General features: G+C 43.4%; 1 protein-coding gene across 1 annotated transcript in view; it reads left to right on the forward strand.

The window, feature by feature from the left end:
* The window catches only part of Reep5 (receptor accessory protein 5), a 36,557-nt gene extending 16,801 nt beyond the window's left edge, over window positions 1-19,756 (forward strand). Inside the window, exons 3-5 of the mRNA XM_010607887.3 lie at window positions 5,592-5,730; window positions 15,534-15,702; window positions 19,192-19,756. Of these exons, the coding sequence (XP_010606189.1) occupies window positions 5,592-5,730; window positions 15,534-15,702; window positions 19,192-19,241 (358 nt within the window). The 3' untranslated portion in view covers window positions 19,242-19,756. The remainder of the gene's footprint in view (window positions 1-5,591; window positions 5,731-15,533; window positions 15,703-19,191) is intronic.
* The last annotated feature ends 216 nt before the right edge of the window (window positions 19,757-19,972 follow it).

Here is a 19,972-nt window from a genome sequence, read left to right on the forward strand (position 1 = left end):
AGCAGAAACAGCATAGGGATAATAGAAGAATAAAAAGCCTGGGGCAGTGACTGTAGTTCAGTGGTAGAGTTCTTGCCCAGCATGTAGTATAGCAAGACAAAAACAAATAAACAATCTGAAAGAAGAAAAATCTGGGATTATAGTGCCTAGTTGGTAAATACTTTCTTTTAAGTAGAGTGTTCCTTAGTGCAATTAGATTTCATAGCACATCTGAGCAGAAGGAATGGATTTCCTGCTCCTCTTACCCAGCCTTCCTACTGTCAGCATCCCCACCAGCGTTACCCATGGGTCGTAATTGATGAACCCACGTTAACACGTCCCTGTCACCCACAGTCCTTAGAGGATTTGCAGCCTAGTCCTGTCGGAGACATGGTGTGGAAGGAAAAGAATGTTGGTGCCCAGGGCCATCTCTGCTCAGCCTTCGGTTCCTTCGTGGGTGTTTAATGCCATCCTCTGGTATCCTCCGTTCTTATCCTTTCAGAAAACAGCTGACTTGCGAGGGTGGAGTCAGCTGGTTACTGCTGGCCAGTGAGTTATGTGTGTAGCAGTGCAGTCAGTGTCATTGTGCCTTTCAGGAGCCAGAAAAATGTTTTCACCATCGTCTGGATTTTCTCCAGCTAGTTTGCAAACTGGATTTTTGGAAGCTCAGCAAATTCTTTACTGTTAAAGCATTTGAGATTTGGAGCATTTAGGATTTGGGAGTATAATTAAAATCTATAGGTAATTCTGTAATCTCCTTTCAGCTTTATTAACAGGTAATAATCCTCCCTGCCAGTTCTACTTAGGCAGAAGCACTGAAGCCTTCTTTTCTCTTTTTAATCTCTTCTTGCCCTTTCAGTAATAAATTTTTACCACATTGTCATTATTACCCGCTAAGGGAGTATTTACTGAGTGCTTCCTCTGTGCCTCTCAGTGCTTCGAAGTGCTTCCCATGTGTTAAGCTCGTTAATCTTCACAGCAGCACCATGAGGTTTATAATCCTCCTTGATAAATGAGCAGGCTGCAGCCCAGAGGGACTGGAGAACCTGCCCAAGGTGATACCACTGGGCGGCGGAGCCAGGATGGAGGCTGCAAATGAAATGATGCAAAGCCCAAATGGCAGTGAGAAGAGAGGAAGGGACGGCCCGGCTAGTCCATAGTAATTAGTCATTTTTGGATAGTTTGTTTAAATGAGTCAATTTCGCATGATGGGCTGTGACTGTCTCTGTTTTGAAGGGCTTTTTGTTTTTTTTTTTAAAGACAAGATCTCACTATATTGTGCCAGGTTGGTCTTAAACTTCTAGGTGTAAGGAACACTGCTTCAGCCTCCTGAATAGCTGGCACTAAGTAGGCTTGACCCTTGGAGGCCTTTTTAGAGCTCTAAAGCACAACAGGTAATAGCTACGTATTGCTAGAGAAGTTTGTTTAGAAGAAAATCATTAGCTGTTTTCTCAAGAGAGAAATTAAATGAATATGTCTGATGTTCGCGTTAGTATTTGTTTTAAACAAAGTCCTAAAGAGAGAACTAATCTCATAGGAGGAAATAGTTCTAGAAAGTTTGGTGTTCTAGGTCTAGTGGCACAGACCTGTAATCCAGCTTTCTGCCCTCCAAGTGGCTAAGGAAAGAGGATTGCAAGTTCAAGGCCAGCCTGCACAATTTGGCAAGACCCTGTCTCAAAATAAAATGAAAATGGCTAGGAATATAGTTTAGTGCCTGCTGGGTTCCATCCCTAGTACCAGTCACACCCATGCACCCACTCACACAAAAGGAAAAGGAAAGAAAAAGAAGAGACTGGTGACACTTGCCTTTTTTTCAAATACAAGTATTCCCAAGCTGGTCATAGTGGTGCACGCCTATAATCTCAGCACTGGGGAGAATGAAGCAAGAGTACTGCTGCAAGTTTGAGACCAGCCTGAACTACATAGCGAGACCCAGTCTCAACAAAACAAAACAAAACAAAGCAGCAAAAAACCAAATACAAATATTTCCTTTTGCTAGGTATGGTGTAGTCCCAGTACTCATGAGGCTGAGGAAGGAAGATTGCAAGTTCAAGGCCAATCTTGTTGGCAAGCCTGTCTCAAGACAAATACAAATCTTCTCTGCCCTTTCATTATTAAAAAAAAGAAAAGTACATGTTTATAGTAAAGGTCTTAGAGTAAAATTCTGTCAATTTGAATACATATCTTTCTGGATACTATTCTTTTGTCTTTTTTCTTGATCACACAATTATAATTTATTTTTCACATTCAACACTGTATATTAGATATATCTCTGTTATCTTTTTAAAATGCTTTAGGATATTTAAATATTTCATTGTCTTAAAAATGTGTAAGTCAGGCATGGTGGCGCATGCCTATAATACCAGCACACAGAAGGCTAAGGAAAAAGAATCGTCTTGGGTTTGAAGCCAGCCTCGGCTACATAGTGAGTTCAAGGCCAGCCTGACTTACACAGCGAGATTCTGTCTCAAAACAACAAAAATGTAAATATGTACATGGCTCCTATAATCTTTTAATGAGTTAACGTTCATTTTGACATCACTTTCCTCAGTGAACTTTTGTCTTTGTCTATAAAATGTAGCGTTTGAGCTAGTTTATCTCTGAGATGTCTGTGATTCCTGACTCTCCATGAACTTTTAGACCCGCCCACCGCCCCTGCAGCGCAGCTGCTGTCTTCTCATCCAGCCCCCATCTCTGCCGTCACCCGGCCCAGCTAGCCTCTTGCCCTCTGCTTAGGGAAGCAAAGTTCTGTCCCTGGGTCATGGCTGGGGGCTCAGGAGAGAACAAGGGAGCTGAAGCTCTGAGCCTAGGTGGTCAGGGTGTGAGTCAAGGGGGGAGAATACAGCATTGCAGGTCCACAGGGCTTCTGAGGGGCTGTCTGCTCCGGGTCAGTGCTGGCTACTGGAGGCTGAGGTGCACGGGAGGAGCGCAGCAGCCCTGGCCTGAGGAGAGAGTGTGGCATTGTTGCCTGCCGTGGCTGGAACCATCCCAGAACTGCTTCAGCCTTTAGCTAGGGACTTTGAGGACTCAGAGAGGTTGATGTGTCAGCAGAGCAAATATAGGCTTCTAGATGAAGTACTTGAAATCTTAGCGAATAGTTTTGTTGAAATGTCGATACCTTGAATTTATTTACAGACTGAGTGCTTGCCTGGTGGTAATATTCTGTAGTATAAGGAAGGGGGTGCATTGTTGGAGAACGACCCGTGTTCCTTCAGTTGAACAAGGAAATTTGTTCTGAAGCTATAGGAAATGACATGTGGAAACCCCAGTTTTAAGCCCCCCTTTTAAATAGAGACCGTTTCAGTTGTCGAGTTGCCACTCTGGGCTCAAACTTGCAGTCCTGCTGCAGTTTCCCAGAGTGCTGGGATTATAGGCCTGTGCCACCATTATCTTGAAAAAAATTAACATTGAACTATTTTAAGTTAAGACTATAGTTAAAACGCTTCAATAACATGAGAAATTGTATTTAAAATCTTTTAAAGAAAGGTGACATGAAAGTAGAAGGGAGATGATTAGAGAACAGGTTGCGGAGAGGAAGAGGGACAAATGGAGGAGGGGACGATGGGAAAAGTGATCAGAATACATTAGATGTATCTACAAATACTCCACATGCCACAGTGCATCTCATTGTTCTGGGTAAGTAAAACGAACTAATACATAAAACTAGAAGAAATAGTATTTGTAGTTTAGTGAGCTCTTTTGGCTTGTCTTCTCTCATGTATTTTGGTTTTCAGCAGAGTTGTGATTAATGTGTGTTTGATTTTGAGGAATTTTTTGTTTTGTTTGTTTTTTGAGACAGGGTTTTGCTGTGTTGTTCAGGCTGGCCTAGAACTCACTATGCAGCCCAGGCTGCAGTGGAATTTTAAGTTCTTTCACTTTTTAGTGTTACTATATAGTATTCCAGTATATTAAAATGGAAACTGGAATTTCCATATTGTTGCTAGTTTGTTTAGTTATAGAATGTCTTAAGATCTTAAGTGAATCTGGGCATGGAGGACATGCCTGTAATCTCTGCCCTCTGAGAGACTGAGGCAGGAGGATTGCAAGTTTAAGCCCAGTTTAGATAACTTAGTGATTAACAAGACCTAAAAAAATAAAAGGTCTGGCAATGTAGCTCACTGTGGAGGTTCAATATCCAAACCCCAGCAAACAAACAAAACCTTAAATGAAATATAACTATGTATTCTCTCTGCTGAGGAGGAAGATGTAGGAAAATTTTTATTATACTAATAACTTGAAGAACCTACTTAAAAATAGATACAGCTCTACTAAGCTAAGTAAAGCACAGAGGGGGAAGTTTTACTTATAAAGGCTGTACTGTTCCTTCTCTGGCTAAGATGCTTGCTAAAATTTGTCTTTGTCCTTCTGTTACATTAGCTAGCTGGCTTCTATCAGTGCCTTGGATTATTACGAAGTTGTGACTAAGTGTATGTTTGATTTTGAGTCTTTTATTCCTACGTATTAGTGTTACTGTATAGTGCTCTAGTGTATTAACGTGGAAATTTTTGAATTCATAATGTTAGCTAAAACATAGATTCACATGCTACAAGCCATTATTCTATGACCAGCTCTGTTAAATTCATTTCATATGATTCTTGTTCTTAAAGTGAAATTTTTTGCCCCGTCACTTCCAAACTCATTAGCAACCATCTTATTCAGCTCTTAACTCTTCCCTCTTTGGCCGTTGTTCCCTTTGGTTATTTTCTTAAAACTCAGGTACCTGAAAGGGACACATGCACACATGGCTGCTTCTGTTGAATCTTCCGTGGCTTTCTGTTGAAACTTTCCGTGCATGACTTAGCAGCCTGCCCCTGTGGGGCAATTAGTTAATCTATCTTTTAAGCTAAATGAAACTTAGGTATGTGTCTACTTATGTTTTTAGTTCAGCTCAGTTATGACAACAGATATATGTTAGGATAGGTTAAGAAATTGTAGAGCTTCAGGTTTAAAATAAAGAGATTTTTTCTAGAACCAAAGGAAATTTCTGTGATTCAGAAGTAAAAGATTATTTAAAATTTATTTCCACCTGTTTGCAGAATGAATTTTATCTAGGAGTTAGGGTTGGGGATGTCATTAACTGGTGAGGTGAAGTTTCGCAGCCCGAGCATCACACAAACAGTCTGAACAAAATAGACACTGCGATGTGGTTTTTCCCTTTAGTTATGTAGTATGTTGTGGGTTGGGGTAGTGTCTGACCTGTGTTCTAGAAGTTCCTTAGGAGAAGCTGCTACGCTCCCATGCTGCGTTTCAGTTACTTATGTGCACTGGAGCCCGAATTCTTTGTGAGTGTTCACTAGGGAAGTGGGATTGCTGTAGTTCTGTCACTGGTAGCACCAACAGGACTGAGGCAGAGGCTCTAGCAGGTTGCAGATCCACAGAGTGACACCTTGGGCTGGTTTTTCTGGTGGCCTGAAGGCTGGCATAAGTTTTGACAAACTTGTTCTGCTCTTTCCACCTTGCTTGTGTCTTTATGTTTGCACTCTGCTTCTACAGACACTGTGTACATTTGCCTGGGTTTCTCTCTGGTGTTGGAGAACAGTCTGTGAAAGTATGTTTGAAAATGTTCATTGAGATCTTCCTAAATGATGTCTTTCTTTTGTATTTCCTTGCAGAATGAAAGCCATAGAGAGCCCCAACAAAGATGATGATACCCAGTGGCTGACCTACTGGGTAGTGTATGGTGTGTTCAGCATTGCCGAGTTCTTCTCTGATCTCTTCCTATCATGGTTCCCTTTCTACTACATGCTGAAGGTATGTTGGCTTCTAGCCACTCTTTCCTTCCAGTTACGTATATTTGCTTTGCTTTGCTCTGTACCGTTAAAACTCCAGCTCAGGACCTGTGTAGGAACAAATCGTTCAGTGTTAGACATCGTAGATGTCATCTCAGATCATAAGACAGGATCCAGGGTCTAACTTCCTCTGTACACTGTCTTAGAAAATAGCCAGAACAGTTGCATGTTCAGGATGGAAATACTAGAATCTAAAGATAGTTGTGTTTGCTAAGATCTGTCTTTATGCAGTGCTGTATACTGTGATGTGGAAGCATTGCAAATGCCAGCAGGTCATCAATTATTCAGTGGTGACCAGGAGTCATTTCTGGAAGGAAAAATACTCATTTCTTACATAGGTTTAGAAAGAAGATGTGCAGTTAGCTCTCTGAGAAAGTCAGTTTAGTGCCTTTGACAATTACAAAGTCAGGGATCGGCAGGAACAGCTGTAGTTACTAGCAGCCGGGGGGAAGGGATAGAAAATTGAAACAGTCGTCATGGAACTTTTATGGAACTCCGGACTTGTACCAGCAGTGAGAATGAAAAAATTCATAACTCTTAATGGATAGAGTGGTTCTTTTCACGTACCGGGACGAGCTGTGTAGAGAGGATCTGTCAGGGGACTTGCACACACAGCCTGTGCACCTAGGTAGTTGGTATGATGTGAATGGTGCCTCCAGTCCTCAGGCTCCGACTTGCAAACTCAGTCAGCCGAGCGGTGTGAGGTGCCGAGCCCTTAGGAATTCTAGGGCTCTTCCTTCCCTTTCTTTTTACTAGTATTCAGGTAAAAGCGACACATGACATGGTTTGAAGTTCAGCAGCTCTGTAAGGTTTTACGTCAGTTCTGCACCTTCTTAAATGCAGCCTTCCCATGTCCCCATCCTCCTAATGTGAACTTTAAATAGTCACTGCTTACTAAATCATGACTTTGAAAATACTGTTTATTTTGACTATACATACATGTAGTGTCCTTTTTATTTCCTCTGAAACTAATAATTGCTATATATTCAAACATATTTGCAGCATACTATTTCAGTTTGTCTTGCATATCCTGCATGTTTGTGTATTTCTTTTTAACATATGGCTAATTATTTAAAAATTCTTGGTCAGTCAGTTCTAGTGTTTTTACTCCTCTCAGAATCTGTAGTTGATTATGTTGTTTTTCTTTTAGAATGGTTGTACTCATCAAATAGCTTACTATTTTGGCCTGCAAATTCACATTCCTTCAGGGCTTTCAAGCTCTGCCAGGCTGTGGAGTGGAAGAAGCCACACCCAGGCCATGCTGGTCTTGCGTACTCAGTTTGGGTAGTGAGTGCACGAGCCTAGGGTGGGGCTCGGGGGAACCCCACTCAGAGTGTGGCCCTGGGCTGCAGAGGAGCCAGTTGACTCTTCCCCCAACCCCACAGCTCTCTGGGTCTAGGCTTTGCCCCCTTCTCCTGGGATGTAATTCACAGGCTTGTACGGCAGCTTGGGGGTCGTGGTGGTAACTAGTCCCCAGCTGTTTTCTTCAGCACCTTAGAGGATCAACACTTTTATGCCAAAATCTTTGATTTAGAAAAGAGTAAACAAGAAAGTTTTAAAATTTTCACCTATAGAAGTAAGAAACTACAGAAAATACAAAGAAAAAAGATTTTATAAACTTGGCTAAGTAAAATTTTTGAAAATTAAATTTCTGTGTGACAGTGGGCAGCATAAAGTTAAAATGACAGACCAAGAGATATAATTACAATATTTATACCAAATAAGAAACTAATATCCTGAATATATAGAAATTTTTCCAAATAAAAAGAAAAATGGATAAAGCTCCTATATGATATTTCATAGGAAAGAAAAAATATAAGTGACCAGGAAATATCTCACTAGTGATCTGGGAAATGTGAGTTCAAATAGTGAAGTCCTGTATTTTGCTCATCATATTGGTAGGTATTTTAAATATTGAAAATACCCGGTATAGATGTGTATCCGGAAGTGGACACGTGGTGTGTAACTGTGAAAGGTGTGACTCTGTTGCTGAGAGCCAGTGACTTAGAGGCACAGTGATGGGAGAGGAAGGGGCTCACAAGCAAGGAGTCAGTGGCTCTGTGAGAAGGCTCTGGTGGCCTTCCCTATGGGAGTAGGATCTTGGTCCCAGAGTGGGTAGAGGGACCCTAGTCTGGAGAAGTGGCCAGTTCTGGAATGTGTGCACATCTCCTGGGCCCAAAGTCACATAGTCATTCTTGACCTGTGACTCTAGGGAAACATGGTTTAGAGGTCTCTGCTCTACACCCCCACCCCATTTTCCATGCTCTACACTTTTATAGCTTCTTTTGAATTAGGACCTTTTCTGAAACCTGGAAGGGGGAGTTAGTGCTGTCAACCAGCTGTCTGTACAGTTAGTTGTGAAGATGTGCAGAGAGAAAATATCACCACATGTAAATTGAAAAAGAAGGAAGAAAAGGAAAAAAAAACTTCAACTTGGGGGTGGCTTCAGTGGTCGTGTTACCAGTAATGAATAGGGATATGAGTTAGAATAGCCTTTTCACTGGGCCATTTGACGGTTTCTCGTTGAATTGAAAATTGACACACTTACAATTCTGTCCTAAGGAAATATCCAAAGTGCATAAGGGCAGCACAAAGATAATCACTGCAGCAATTTTTGTTACAAGTAACAGGAGCAATTGAAAGTTCCATTGACAGGTGAATGATTAAATGAATAGTGCAGTATGAAACAGGTCCATATATATGTATTTATGTAAATATTTGCATAATTATGAAAAATTATAGATCACAGATAGTGTGTCACTATTTGGTTAAAAAGATGATGCAAATTTTAAAAATTAGATAGAAACATATTTAGTATAGCACAGAATGCCTTTTAAGACAGTTGAAGTATTTTCCTTTCAAAATAGACAAGAAAATTGATCTGCAGGAAAATTTAAGATTTCAAAGATTGCCAGATATGTTGGGTATGTTTCATTCAAAGACATTTTGTGTTTATAAAATATTTTATAATCTTTAATTTAGGTGTAACATTTTAAATATTGGATAATTTTGAAGACCTTAATTGGATTCATCTAATGGCACTGACCTCATAGTGCAGACTAATGGAAAGAACTTGGCTTTGTCCAGGGCCCATCTGCTCTCTGCAGTAAATAGTATCCCATCAGCAGAACTGTTTCTGCCAGTATCTGACCTAAAGTTCTGGAATATGAGCAGCCTGACTTCAGGCCTTCTCCTGGTCGCCTCCGCTAACGAGACCAGATACGGAGAGCGCCCCAAAGAAGAGGCAAACACTGAATCTTTCTGTTTGGTTTGGAAGTACATTTTTAAAATTGTGCTGCAGCAAATTTCCTTCCCTAAAAGATAAAATGAATGCATCTGTTAGAAGTCTCCGGCTTCACAGAATCGTGGTGTGAGCGAGAGTGAATTCACTGTGTGTTTCAAATAGATAAAATACTTGAGTGAATTAAAAATTGATGGTGGCCATCAGAAAGCTTTCTCCCTGCATTAGTGGTATGGTGAGTGGCTCCAGGGAACAGACAGAACAAGTCTCTGAACTGCAGAGTCTGTGGAAGTTTAGGAGAATTTCATATTTTAAGAACTGGAATAAATCTTACCTGTGCCATGTGGTAGTCATGCATTGATTGTATGAGATTGTGCAAAAGAGAGCTGCAAGCTAGTAGTTTATCTTTTGCCGAATTACTGTTGTATTAGTCAGCTTTCCTGTTGCTGGGGCATAACACCCAACACCCACAACCTATGGACACTTTTTTCCCATTTCCCAATATACATTTAAGTCCTTATTTCTACTTTCGGTTTTTCACTCTAGAAAAACAACTCAGTATTTAAACATGTGCATTTGATTTATTTCACTTAAGAGTATGGTCTCAGGATCCATCCTATAACTGTAAGTGTCTGAAGTTCATCCGTAAGGCAGAGTAGTACTCCATTCTATAAAAAAAAAAACACATCTTCTTTATTCACTTGTCAGTTGTGGGCATTTGGGCTGTTTCCAACATTTAGCTATTACAAACTATGGTGCTATAAACATGGTTGTACATGTATCGCTGCGGTATGAGGCTTTTAATTCTTTCAGGAAGGTACCAAGAAGAGTTATAGCTGGGTCAGATGGAGCCTCTAGTTTTAGTTCTTTGAGGAGGGTCCCTACTGATTTCCACAGTGGTTGAACCAGTCTGTACTCCCACCAACGGTAGAGTTGGGTTCCTTTCTCCCCACAGCCTCTCCAACATTTGTTATTGATTTCTTGATTGCAGCCTTTCTGGAAATGGCATCTCAGTGTTTTTAATTTGCATCTCTCAAATGATCAGTGATGTTGAACATTTTTTCATATATTTGCCATTTCTAATTCTTTATCTGAGAAGTGTTTTTCATTTCAGATGCCCATTTTTACATTTGGTCTTTAAATTTGGGAGGTCTGATTTTGAGTTCTTTATATGTTCTAGATAATAGTCCTTTATCTGAATAGCTAGTAAAAAAATGTTTCCCCACTCTCTGGGTTGTCTCTTCACTGTGCTGGTGGTTTCTCTTCCTGTGAAAAAGCTTTTTAATAAGATGAGGTCCCAGTTGTTGATTCTTTGTAGTATTTCCCCTGTGGTTTGGGTTTTGTTCATGAAGTGTTTGCCTACTCTAAAGTCCTCAAGCGTTCTACCTATATTCTCTTCCAGCACATACAGTGTTTCTATTTTAATATTTACATCTTTGGTCCATTTCGATTTTAAGTTAGTGTATGGTGAAAGATATGGGTCTAGTTTCAATCTTGGGCATGTGGAAAACCAGCTTTTCCAGCACCACTTCCTAAAACGGTATCTTTCACCAGGGATTTAGCTCAGTGGCACTGCCTCCTGCCTTGCAAGCACAAGGTCCCGTGTTCGATCCCCGGTACAAAAAAAAGGCTGTCTTTCTCCCCGTGAAGGTGTTTGGCTCCTTTGTCAAAGATAAGGTGGTTGAGTACTGGCACCACAACTTAAAGGAGAGGTTTAATTTGGCTCATGGCTTCAGAGACTTCAGTCCCTGCTTGGGGCCAAGGCAGGCGCATCATGGCAGAAGGGTGCGGTGGCACAAAGCTGCTCACGTCACGTTGGCCCGGAAGCCCAGCAGGGAAGCAGCACCAGTGAGAGACGCACCCTCCAAGGGCATCTCCACCTCCGTGGGTGTGAACGTGTTTGGGCCCTGCCTCTAACAGCACATTGAGCTGTGAACATCAGTGATCCAGTTCATTGGTGGACCCACGACCCAGTCATCTTTGCAGGAGGCTCTTAATCCAGTTGAGTGGATATCAAGATTAACCCTCATAAATATTGTTTTCATTGTTATAAAGTAGCCTATAGAGTTGGAGGAAAGTATGAGGAATCAGTGGCCAGGCATCAGAGTGTGTCTGAGTTAACGTACAGTGTATTTACCTAGAGACTGGCTTGTGCATGCCCTGCCCTTTGCTTTGAGGTCTGTGCTTGAAAAGTGTTGGAAATCCATTTTAAAGCCTTTCTTCTCTGATTGTGAAATTTGTATATACTTCAAGTATAGACCCCCTATGTGACAGATTCTGTTCTAGGTTTAGGGAATGCTTTGGTGACTAAAAGCCCTTGCTGTCATACTGTTTACAAATGATGTGGGGTGGGGAGCATGTTTTAGATAGGGAAGAAAATAACATTTATAATTCTATGGCGAACATCTTGTAGTCTTCCTTTTTAATTGGTCTATGCATATAATGCTACACAAACATTTCCCTTAGGCACCTGTGTGTGCTTGAGGCCACATACAATATATGTGATTTTGCGTCTTCGGGTTAGCTGAGTATTTTCTCATGTTACTAGATATTTGACAGTGATTCAGTCTCATAATTTACCTACTTCCCTGTTGAGAAACATTTAGGACATTTGTTTTGCTATTGTGTTGTAATGACTATCCCTGTACCTTATGTTTACTCTCGTTCAAGTCATTTTCTAGAACAAGCTAAATTCTGGTAAGCTTAGGTCCTGATCTAAATTGTCACCTGTGCTTTTCCTACCATTAACAGAGCATGGTGTTTCTCTTTCATCTTTGTAAGCAGCCAGAAAATAGGGAGATCTTCCTGTGATATGTTCTTTTTGAATTTTTATTTGTGCATGCTGAGCAACTCCCCCTGTTCCCCAATAAGATGGGCTCTCTGGCTCCCATGCTAGCCTTGAGTTCCCAAGGTCAAGCAGTCCCCTTGCCTCAGCCTCCCAAGTACCCAAGCTTACAGGTGCATGGTACCTTTTCTGGCTTGAACACTGAGTTTTAAATTTAGCCCATCACTATTCTTGTAACTGTATTGAAAATCCTTTCTAGGATGTATGATTTTTGATCAAGTTTTTAGAGCATATTTAGTATGGACATTTTTTCTGACATTCACAGCTCTGACCAGGATAGTCCCCTGTGTGCCAAACATATTCCTATCCTAGAACTATTTCTTCAGGAGAAAAATTGGATGGCAAGAAGATTGGAATCAGGATTGTCTGACCTATTGTGATTTATGGATTCACTGTGTCAGTACTAACAGTCCACAAGAGTTCAGTTAGGAAAGCGTGCGCTCTGACAGGTAAGAGGGACCCATGGGAGAATTGTTAGCTGGCACCTTGAGGACAGCTTGATTAAGAGGACAGCAAATCCGTGTGGGTGACTTTAATTAACTTAGGGTGCTCCTGAGCTGCAGAACAGTTAATTAGGAAGAGGGGGTTGTAAAAACTGGCGGCAGAACATCACCTTGAGAATTGAACAGTAATTAACTTTATTAATATAAGAAAGTGAATTCACGTGAGAACTGGCAAGTGCTAAGGATGTAGGTAGAAAACAGTAATTATTTAACTGTCTCAAGACAATAGCTAGATGTACTAGAAAGTAGTAAATAATAGTCTGACATGCTGTGGAGGATACCAGCCAGTTTTTTGAGAAGGGGTCTGGCTAGATTGCTCATACTGGCCTCAAACTCCTGGGCTTGAGTGCCTCAGCTTCCCAAGTCGCTGAGCACACACCACCGCACTGGCTCCTTTATTGTAAATGAGAAAAATTTAAATGTGTTATATGGCCTAAAACTCAGAACCACCGTTTTCCTATATAATAAAGCCTAGCAAAAACATTTATGAAGCAAATATATTGGGATGTTGGGTGGTAAAACTAACTGCTCTCAAATAGTTAATAGAGTTGGTAGGAAAGTACTGCTTTGTGACTACAACTTCTTGGCACTGTTTGCGAGCTTCAAAATATCCATGAGGAATTCTGGTGCTCTGTCGAAAGTGTTACCTCAAGGCTGCCTGCGCTTCATTTTGTTTGCTCTGAGTTTGGGCGTGCACGTACAAGCACATCCTGTGTAAAAGTGACTGTGGGGAAGTCTAAAGTCTTCCACGGGGAGCTAGGGAGATGGTCTGCAGGGTCCACTGAAAATCACCTGGACTGTGCAGAGGAAGGAAAAGGGGCAGCCGGTGAAAAAGTGCAGTCACTGTGCCACTCTGGTTCTCTGGCAACATCTTGTAGTTTCCTGAGATCTGCTTGGTAGCCAAACCCAGAGGCTGGAGCCAGGTTGCTTGGAAAATTAACAGTAAACATGGAACTCCCCAGGCGTGCTGAGGGTAGGTGGAAGGCCCTGGCTTCACGGCAGCTTTAATGGTAGAGGGTCCTCATCAGCACTGTGAGGGCGGGTTGGAGGCTGCGCTCGCTTGTTCATGTTTGTGCTATTACTGTGCACTTGTTCCAGCCTCATCTACCCTTCCCTCTCCTGTGGCCACACTTTCCCATCCTTTGCTTTCCTAACCCCAGAATCCCGTTATCTAGGCTGTAGCTTCTGACCGGCTACGGGTAGCAACTGTGGCGTCATCAGCCTGGGGCAAAAATCAGCCATCCCTGCCTGGAGTTATTACACTTGTGGGCACAGCTGAGGGCCGGAGAAGCAGCCTTTCCACTTTACGCTCCAGGGCTTTAACGCGGGCGTTCGTATCTTCAACCGTGGCGAGAATCTTCTCAAGCATAGCCTCAGTGGTGTCTGCCCTCCTCTGGACTTTCGGGCTGTGCGTCTTCGTCATCGGTGGCGTCGTCGTCGTCGTCGTCGTCGTCGTCGTCGTCGTCGTCGTCGTCAGCGGTGGGGGCGGCAGCCTGGTCGTTCTTTACGCTCCAGGGCTTTAACGCGGGCGTTCGTATCTTCAACCGTGGCGAGAATCTTCTCAAGCATAGCCTCAGTGGTGTCTGCCCTCCTCTGGACTTTCGGGCTGTGCGTCTTCGTCATCGGTGGCGTCGTCGTCGTCGTCGTCGTCGTCGTCGTCGTCGTCGTCGTCGTCAGCGGTGGGGGCGGCAGCCTGGTCGTTGTGGGGTTGATCCTCTCGGGGACCCGCCGGAGCACCTCCTCCACCGCTTCCTCTGTGCTCTGGAACAGCAGCGCTGCCCTCCTCCCCGGGGCCTCTTGCATCTTGGGCAGTGTAGGGGCCGCTTGGGCGTGGAGAACAGTAATTTAAGCCTTAAAGGAAGGGTAAAGCCCGTGAGGATGGACAGGATAAGCGGGGCTTGTCATACAGCGGTCACAGTGACTCGGTGTGCACAGGAGTATTTGATGGCGTTTTGTCCCCTGAGTTTGTCTGCATATTTACATATTAAATGTATATATACTATTGTATGTCATTACTTTGGATTTTATTTCAGGTAGTAAAAGTTACAAAATATTTAAACATTGTTGGTTCTAGGATTTGCTTTACTCCACATAAAGGTAATACATTAGCCTGTTACTATCTTTGAATATTGATAGAAGACAATATTTTTAAGACAGTATTCTTGCAATAGAGACAAAGCCCTTACTATGCTAACATTTCAAATGCTTTTTATTATTTTATAAAATAGTAGCTGGTAGACTGGTAAATTTCAGTTACTACCGATTTTATGGAAGGGAAAACATCCGTAAGCAGTTAAGTAATGTCCATAGGTTTGCCCAGCTGTCGTGGGATGGAGCAGGATACTGGTGTCTCTGAGCCCACCTCTTGTCGTGGCTGTCCTACTCTGACACAGAGTACCTGTTCGTGGCTAGCCCTGGCAGCACAGGAGGATCCTTGAGCCCAGGAATGTGAGGCCAGTCTGGGTAACTGAGACTCTTCCTTGGGGGCAAAACATGTATGCATACATGTAGGTATATGTTACTTGTTAACTAGAGAAATACATTCGTTCTTTAAATGAAGATTTTTCATTGGTGTTTTGTATTCTTACTCATTTCAAGTTTAAGATCAAATTCTGATGGAAATATTAAAATTTATAATTACAGATTGAGTTTTGAATTTTAAATGTATTTTAAAATTTTTACATATTCCAAAGATACAGAATTATCACAATATAAAATTACAAACTTATACAGGACTAATTTACGTATTTGAAAGAAACAGAATTTTAATCTTGAATATTTGCCTTGTGTTTATTTTTAATTAAAAAAATACTTTTTGGTTCTGGGGATTGAACTCGGGACCTTGCACTTGCAAGGCAGATGGCAGAACCACTGAGCAAGTCCTTGGCCCCTTATGTTTATGAATATTACTGTGTAAGCCATCTTGGGAGTTGGTATCTGTCTGATACCTCTTACAGCTATAAACCCTGAAAGTGCTGGACCTAGTGTGCTTTGTCTTTTTCAGAAAGGTGTGCCCACCTTTCCTTCCTCGCTCATTATGGGTCATGTTTCTGTCCATCTCTGCCAGTCTACAGAACACACTGGGGTGGTGCCTGGGCCAGCCCGCCCTCCCTGCTCGCAGTGGGCGGACTGCCGTGCCCTGCTGCCGGTCTCACCGAGTCTCCTTCCTCCCGCAGTGCGGCTTCCTGTTGTGGTGTATGGCCCCGAGCCCGTCTAATGGAGCAGAGCTGCTCTACAAGCGCATCATCCGTCCTTTCTTCCTGAAGCACGAGTCCCAGGTCGACAGTGTGGTGAAGGACCTGAAAGACAAAGCCAAAGAGACTGCCGATGCCATCACTAAAGAAGGTGAGACTCAAGGGCAAGTTGGTTCAACAGGCAGAAGAGATAGGAACATTGGCTCAAATAACATTAAGGCTTCCTGGCCACCTTGTCCTCTCAGCTTTCCTCAGCCAGATGCCAGGCCTTGCAGAAGGATTTCTGGACCAAGAGTTTGCCTGTTTGCCCTCACTGTTCCCTAGTTCTGACTTTCTGACACATCAGTGCAGCACTCGAGCAGCATACTAAGAAATATGACTTCCTACTGCAGGCAGAGATATTAGAGAATCAAATATATCTCTAATTCAGTTCGGGTTGAATGGTTTCTGTAATAGAGCCCAAAGAATACTCTTTCTCAGCTCCTCTAATTGATTCATTCAAATAATTTATTGAGGGGCTGGGGATTTAGCTCAGCGGTTTGGTGGCCTGCCTTGTAAGTGCCAGGACGCGAGTTCTATCCCAGTACCAAAAAAAAAAAACAACCAAATAATTTATTGAGGTATTTGTTATGGGCCAAACATGTTCCTGGCCCTGGCAGTCAACCAAACAGACTGTACTCCTTTATGCTTATGGTCTAGTTGAGACTACAGTCTAGACGAAAGTGTTTCGAAGAGGAAGTGACTCACTTGTCACACGTGTAGACTGATTAAGACTAAGCCCCGACAGTTGGACTTAGCAACGAGGAAGACACTGGTGATCTTGAGGAAACGTGTTTTTGCAGTGTGAGAAACTCCTGTCTGGAAGAGATTTCAGAGAGTAGGGAAAAAGTTGTGAAAGAATCTAGAAATCTGCTGCAAAGGAGAACAGAAGGATGGGGCCGTGAGGAGGAAGAGGAAACTAGGGTCCTGAGAATTTAAACTTTTTCTTTTGGTAGGAGAAATAAGGAATGTTGGACAATCAATAGGAATGATCAGTTAGCAAACAATGATGATTGGGTGCTGGTCTGAGGGAAGCCCCTCTAAAAACAAAACAACACAACCAAAAAATGATAGGAGTGAGAGGGTGAACTGCTGGAGCTGTGTCCTTGACTGGGTCAGAGAGAGGATCCGGTGTCCACAGAGACAGAGCAGAGGAGCTGGAACATTTTACAAGAGGAGGGAAACCAGGGTTTGTGGGAGAGATGCTGGTGGGCAGGTAGGAGTGGCTGTGGGAGCATCAAGAAGTAATTTTCTCGTGGCTTCAGACTCTTCGTTAAAGAGGAAGGTGGGCCCCTGAGAGGTGCTGAGGAAGGAGGCGGTGGGAAGAGGAGAGGCAGGAACGAATGGACGTATAGGACAGAGATTGGCAGAACTTCTGCAGATGACAAGAGACTTCAGCCTCGTGAGCCAAAAAGGTCTCTGCAACTACTCAGCTCTGCCCCTGTGGCCCCAAAGCAGCCCAAGACCTCCTGTGGGGCACGTATGGCAGTAGTTTGCTGTCTCTAGGACAGTGGGAAAGGAAGTGCACTGGCGTGTTGTCATGCGACTGCCAGGCAGTGTTGAAGGTTCACTTGAGATCTGTGCTCATGAGCTCAAAGTGGGATCAGTTCACCTTTGTGTTTTTCTCCAGCTGCATTCACTACAGGGTGGCAGCAGAGTAAGTGGAGAGTTGTATCAAGCCTGTGATTTTAACCAGGAATGATGTGGCTTGAGTGGAACTCTGGAATGGTTAATGTTTGACATGGAATTGAAGCTGGGTAAGGAAAGGAGGGTGAGAGGAGGACTGCGAAGCAGAGCAGTGGAATGAGCTGCGGAGATACAAGGCAGTGGTGGAGGGGATGTGGAGCCACCGCGGTATTGGTATGAACAAGCGTCCTGGCAGGACTGCTGTAGGTTAGACGGAATATAATGGTTACTGTAGGGGAGGAACGAAGAGGTCAAGATATTAGAAGAGTTATGTCTACGTGAATATTAAAATCACCAGGAATTAAAATAGCAGATTGACATTAAGTGTTGGAGAAACTCACTGAGGAGCTAAAATTGTCAAGAAATGAGACCGCATGGGCCGGGGATGCAGCTCAGTGGCGCTGTGCCTGCCTGGCAAGCACAAGGTTCGGAGTTCAATTCCTGGGAGGAACGGGGCGTGGGGAGAGATTAGACAGTAAGCCGAGAGTCAGACAGGGCTAGGAAAAGGTGCGTGGATGATAGAATCTGATGTGTGAGATTCTGAAAGTGGCAGTGAAGACAGACGGTGCCTGCCAACTCTCCAGAGTCAGGGGCACTGGGTCACGGGAGGAAAAGCCAGCTGTGACTTGAGCAAGAACTTCCTTGGGGACAGCGAGCTCTGCCAGCACGAAGGTAAATAAAACTTTCAGAGAAAAGAATGGAGATTGAGAGTTTGCTGGTGGTGCCCTTGAGTTCCAGAGGAGCTCAAGGGCTGGAGAGCTGAGAAGAGGGCGGTGGACCTTCAGGGATATCTGTTAGCGCCCCATGGTACAGTTATTCCGGGAGACGAGAGGTGGGCTGACCACCACGGACATAGGATCCACCACGGCAGGGCCCAGTGGCACTGAGGCTGGGAGAAGCAATGTCCCCGGTTCTCCCAGAGCTCTCCCCTTTGGGTTTCTGGGTCTGGGCATAAACACCAATCTGCTTCATGACATTTTGCTGTGACTTTGAAAACCTTCGCTTTCTCCCACCTCTGGAGCTCTAGTTGAGCTTTCTTTTCTGTTGTTCTGCTTGTGGCCTACCAGGCAGCCTGTACTGGTATCTCTGTCTCGTTCACATCAGCACTCTGCAGTCAGTCTAACTCCGTCTGATACATTCTGAACCAGGCCTGAGAATCAAAGGAACTTAGTGTTGACACATTTTAAAGATCTCTCAGAACTTCTGGATTCCCTGGGAATTTTATAGATAGGGCTAGTTGAGAGGCTGCAGTTTCTTCTTTGTAACTTTGTCTAACAATTCTAATTGAGTAAAGGGGGAGCAGCTGTCAGGCAGCTGGTGGACAGAGAGGCCCTGGTGGCTCTCATCACACAGGCTTGAAACAGCTGCGGTCTGTGGACTCACTGTGGCTTCCCGTCAGCCTCTGCCCCCGCCCCGTCACCCCATGCACTGGTTCTTACAACGTATTCCGAGCCTCTCCCCATCATAGGGGGCGCACATGGCGTGGAGTGTACATTCTTCTAGAGCTGGAATAAGCCTCTCTGATTTTTGTCACCACAGGACAGATATGACAGCTTAGTTCTCAGATTGATGAGCACTGAAATCGTACAGGCAAGCACCTGGCACAGCTGAGACTGCGGCTGTACAAAGGAGCACTGCTATTGTGGAATCTCTGCTTTTGAGGCTTACAAGAGAATAGAGGGCAGGTAGTTAGGGTAACGGTCATACCGGGCTACATAAATTTTGCTCATCTACAGCATTTGTGCTTTGCAAAGGTTCTTCGTCCATCTGCTGGAAGCCCACCCAGCCCTGAGCACAGACCTCAGTGTGCTCTCGTCTCCCCGTGAGTCCTCCGAGTTTTGTTATCCGCTAGCCACATTAGGCATGGAGCTTGTATTACTAAACGTTTTAATACAATTTCTGTCCCTCCTAATAGCTAAGAAAGCTACGGTGAACTTACTGGGTGAGGAGAAGAAGAGCACCTAGACGCTCGGCTGGATGGAGCTTCCCTGCCCTCTCCGTACCTCCCTCGTAGTCAGGGACTGTGGTATAATCACTTTGATAATGTTGCCTTGGAACATTTTTGATATATTAAAAAAATGAATGTGTTGTAAGTTTATTTGCTTTCAGTATCTGTATACATAGAGAACATTTAATTTAAATTTAACGCAGTGGGCAATATCTAATTTTTTGAAAATATATTTTGCCCCTGGGTAGGAAAAGATGTGTGTTACTATCCTGCAAGAAATATAGAGTCAAATAAAATTATGTATCCCACAGGCTCCGTACTTTACTGGGGTCACTCTGCATGCATTTTCTCTACACTTTGTCTTTGTTTCTACACCATGTAAATTTCCTAGAATTAAATGTTTCAATGTATTTATGTATATATAGAGAAATGTTACTATGACTGTAACGTGTATAATGCTCACGAGGATGGGGCGGGGGGAAGTGGTACATTCATTGATAAGCTCTGTACAATGAGACCACCTGCCAAAAGCAGAAGATACCATTCTGCTGGTGTGATCTGCTAAGTACTACTCCAGAAGACAAATACAAATTAGTAATATCCAAACAGAGTGAGCGATGTGATCGAATCAGTCGGGGGACATTGGCCTGGTTACTTTCCTCACATTGTAGTCCCGAATACTAGCCCGTCACTCTTGTGCTCAGTGGGGAAATTTCTATATGTGTTAGTCTGTAGGTCCCAGTTCCCT

Source organism: Fukomys damarensis, unplaced genomic scaffold (assembly GCF_012274545.1).
Source record: "Fukomys damarensis isolate Sample0158 unplaced genomic scaffold, DMR_v1.0_HiC HiC_scaffold_3, whole genome shotgun sequence".
NCBI classification, from domain to species: Eukaryota; Metazoa; Chordata; class Mammalia; order Rodentia; family Bathyergidae; genus Fukomys; species Fukomys damarensis.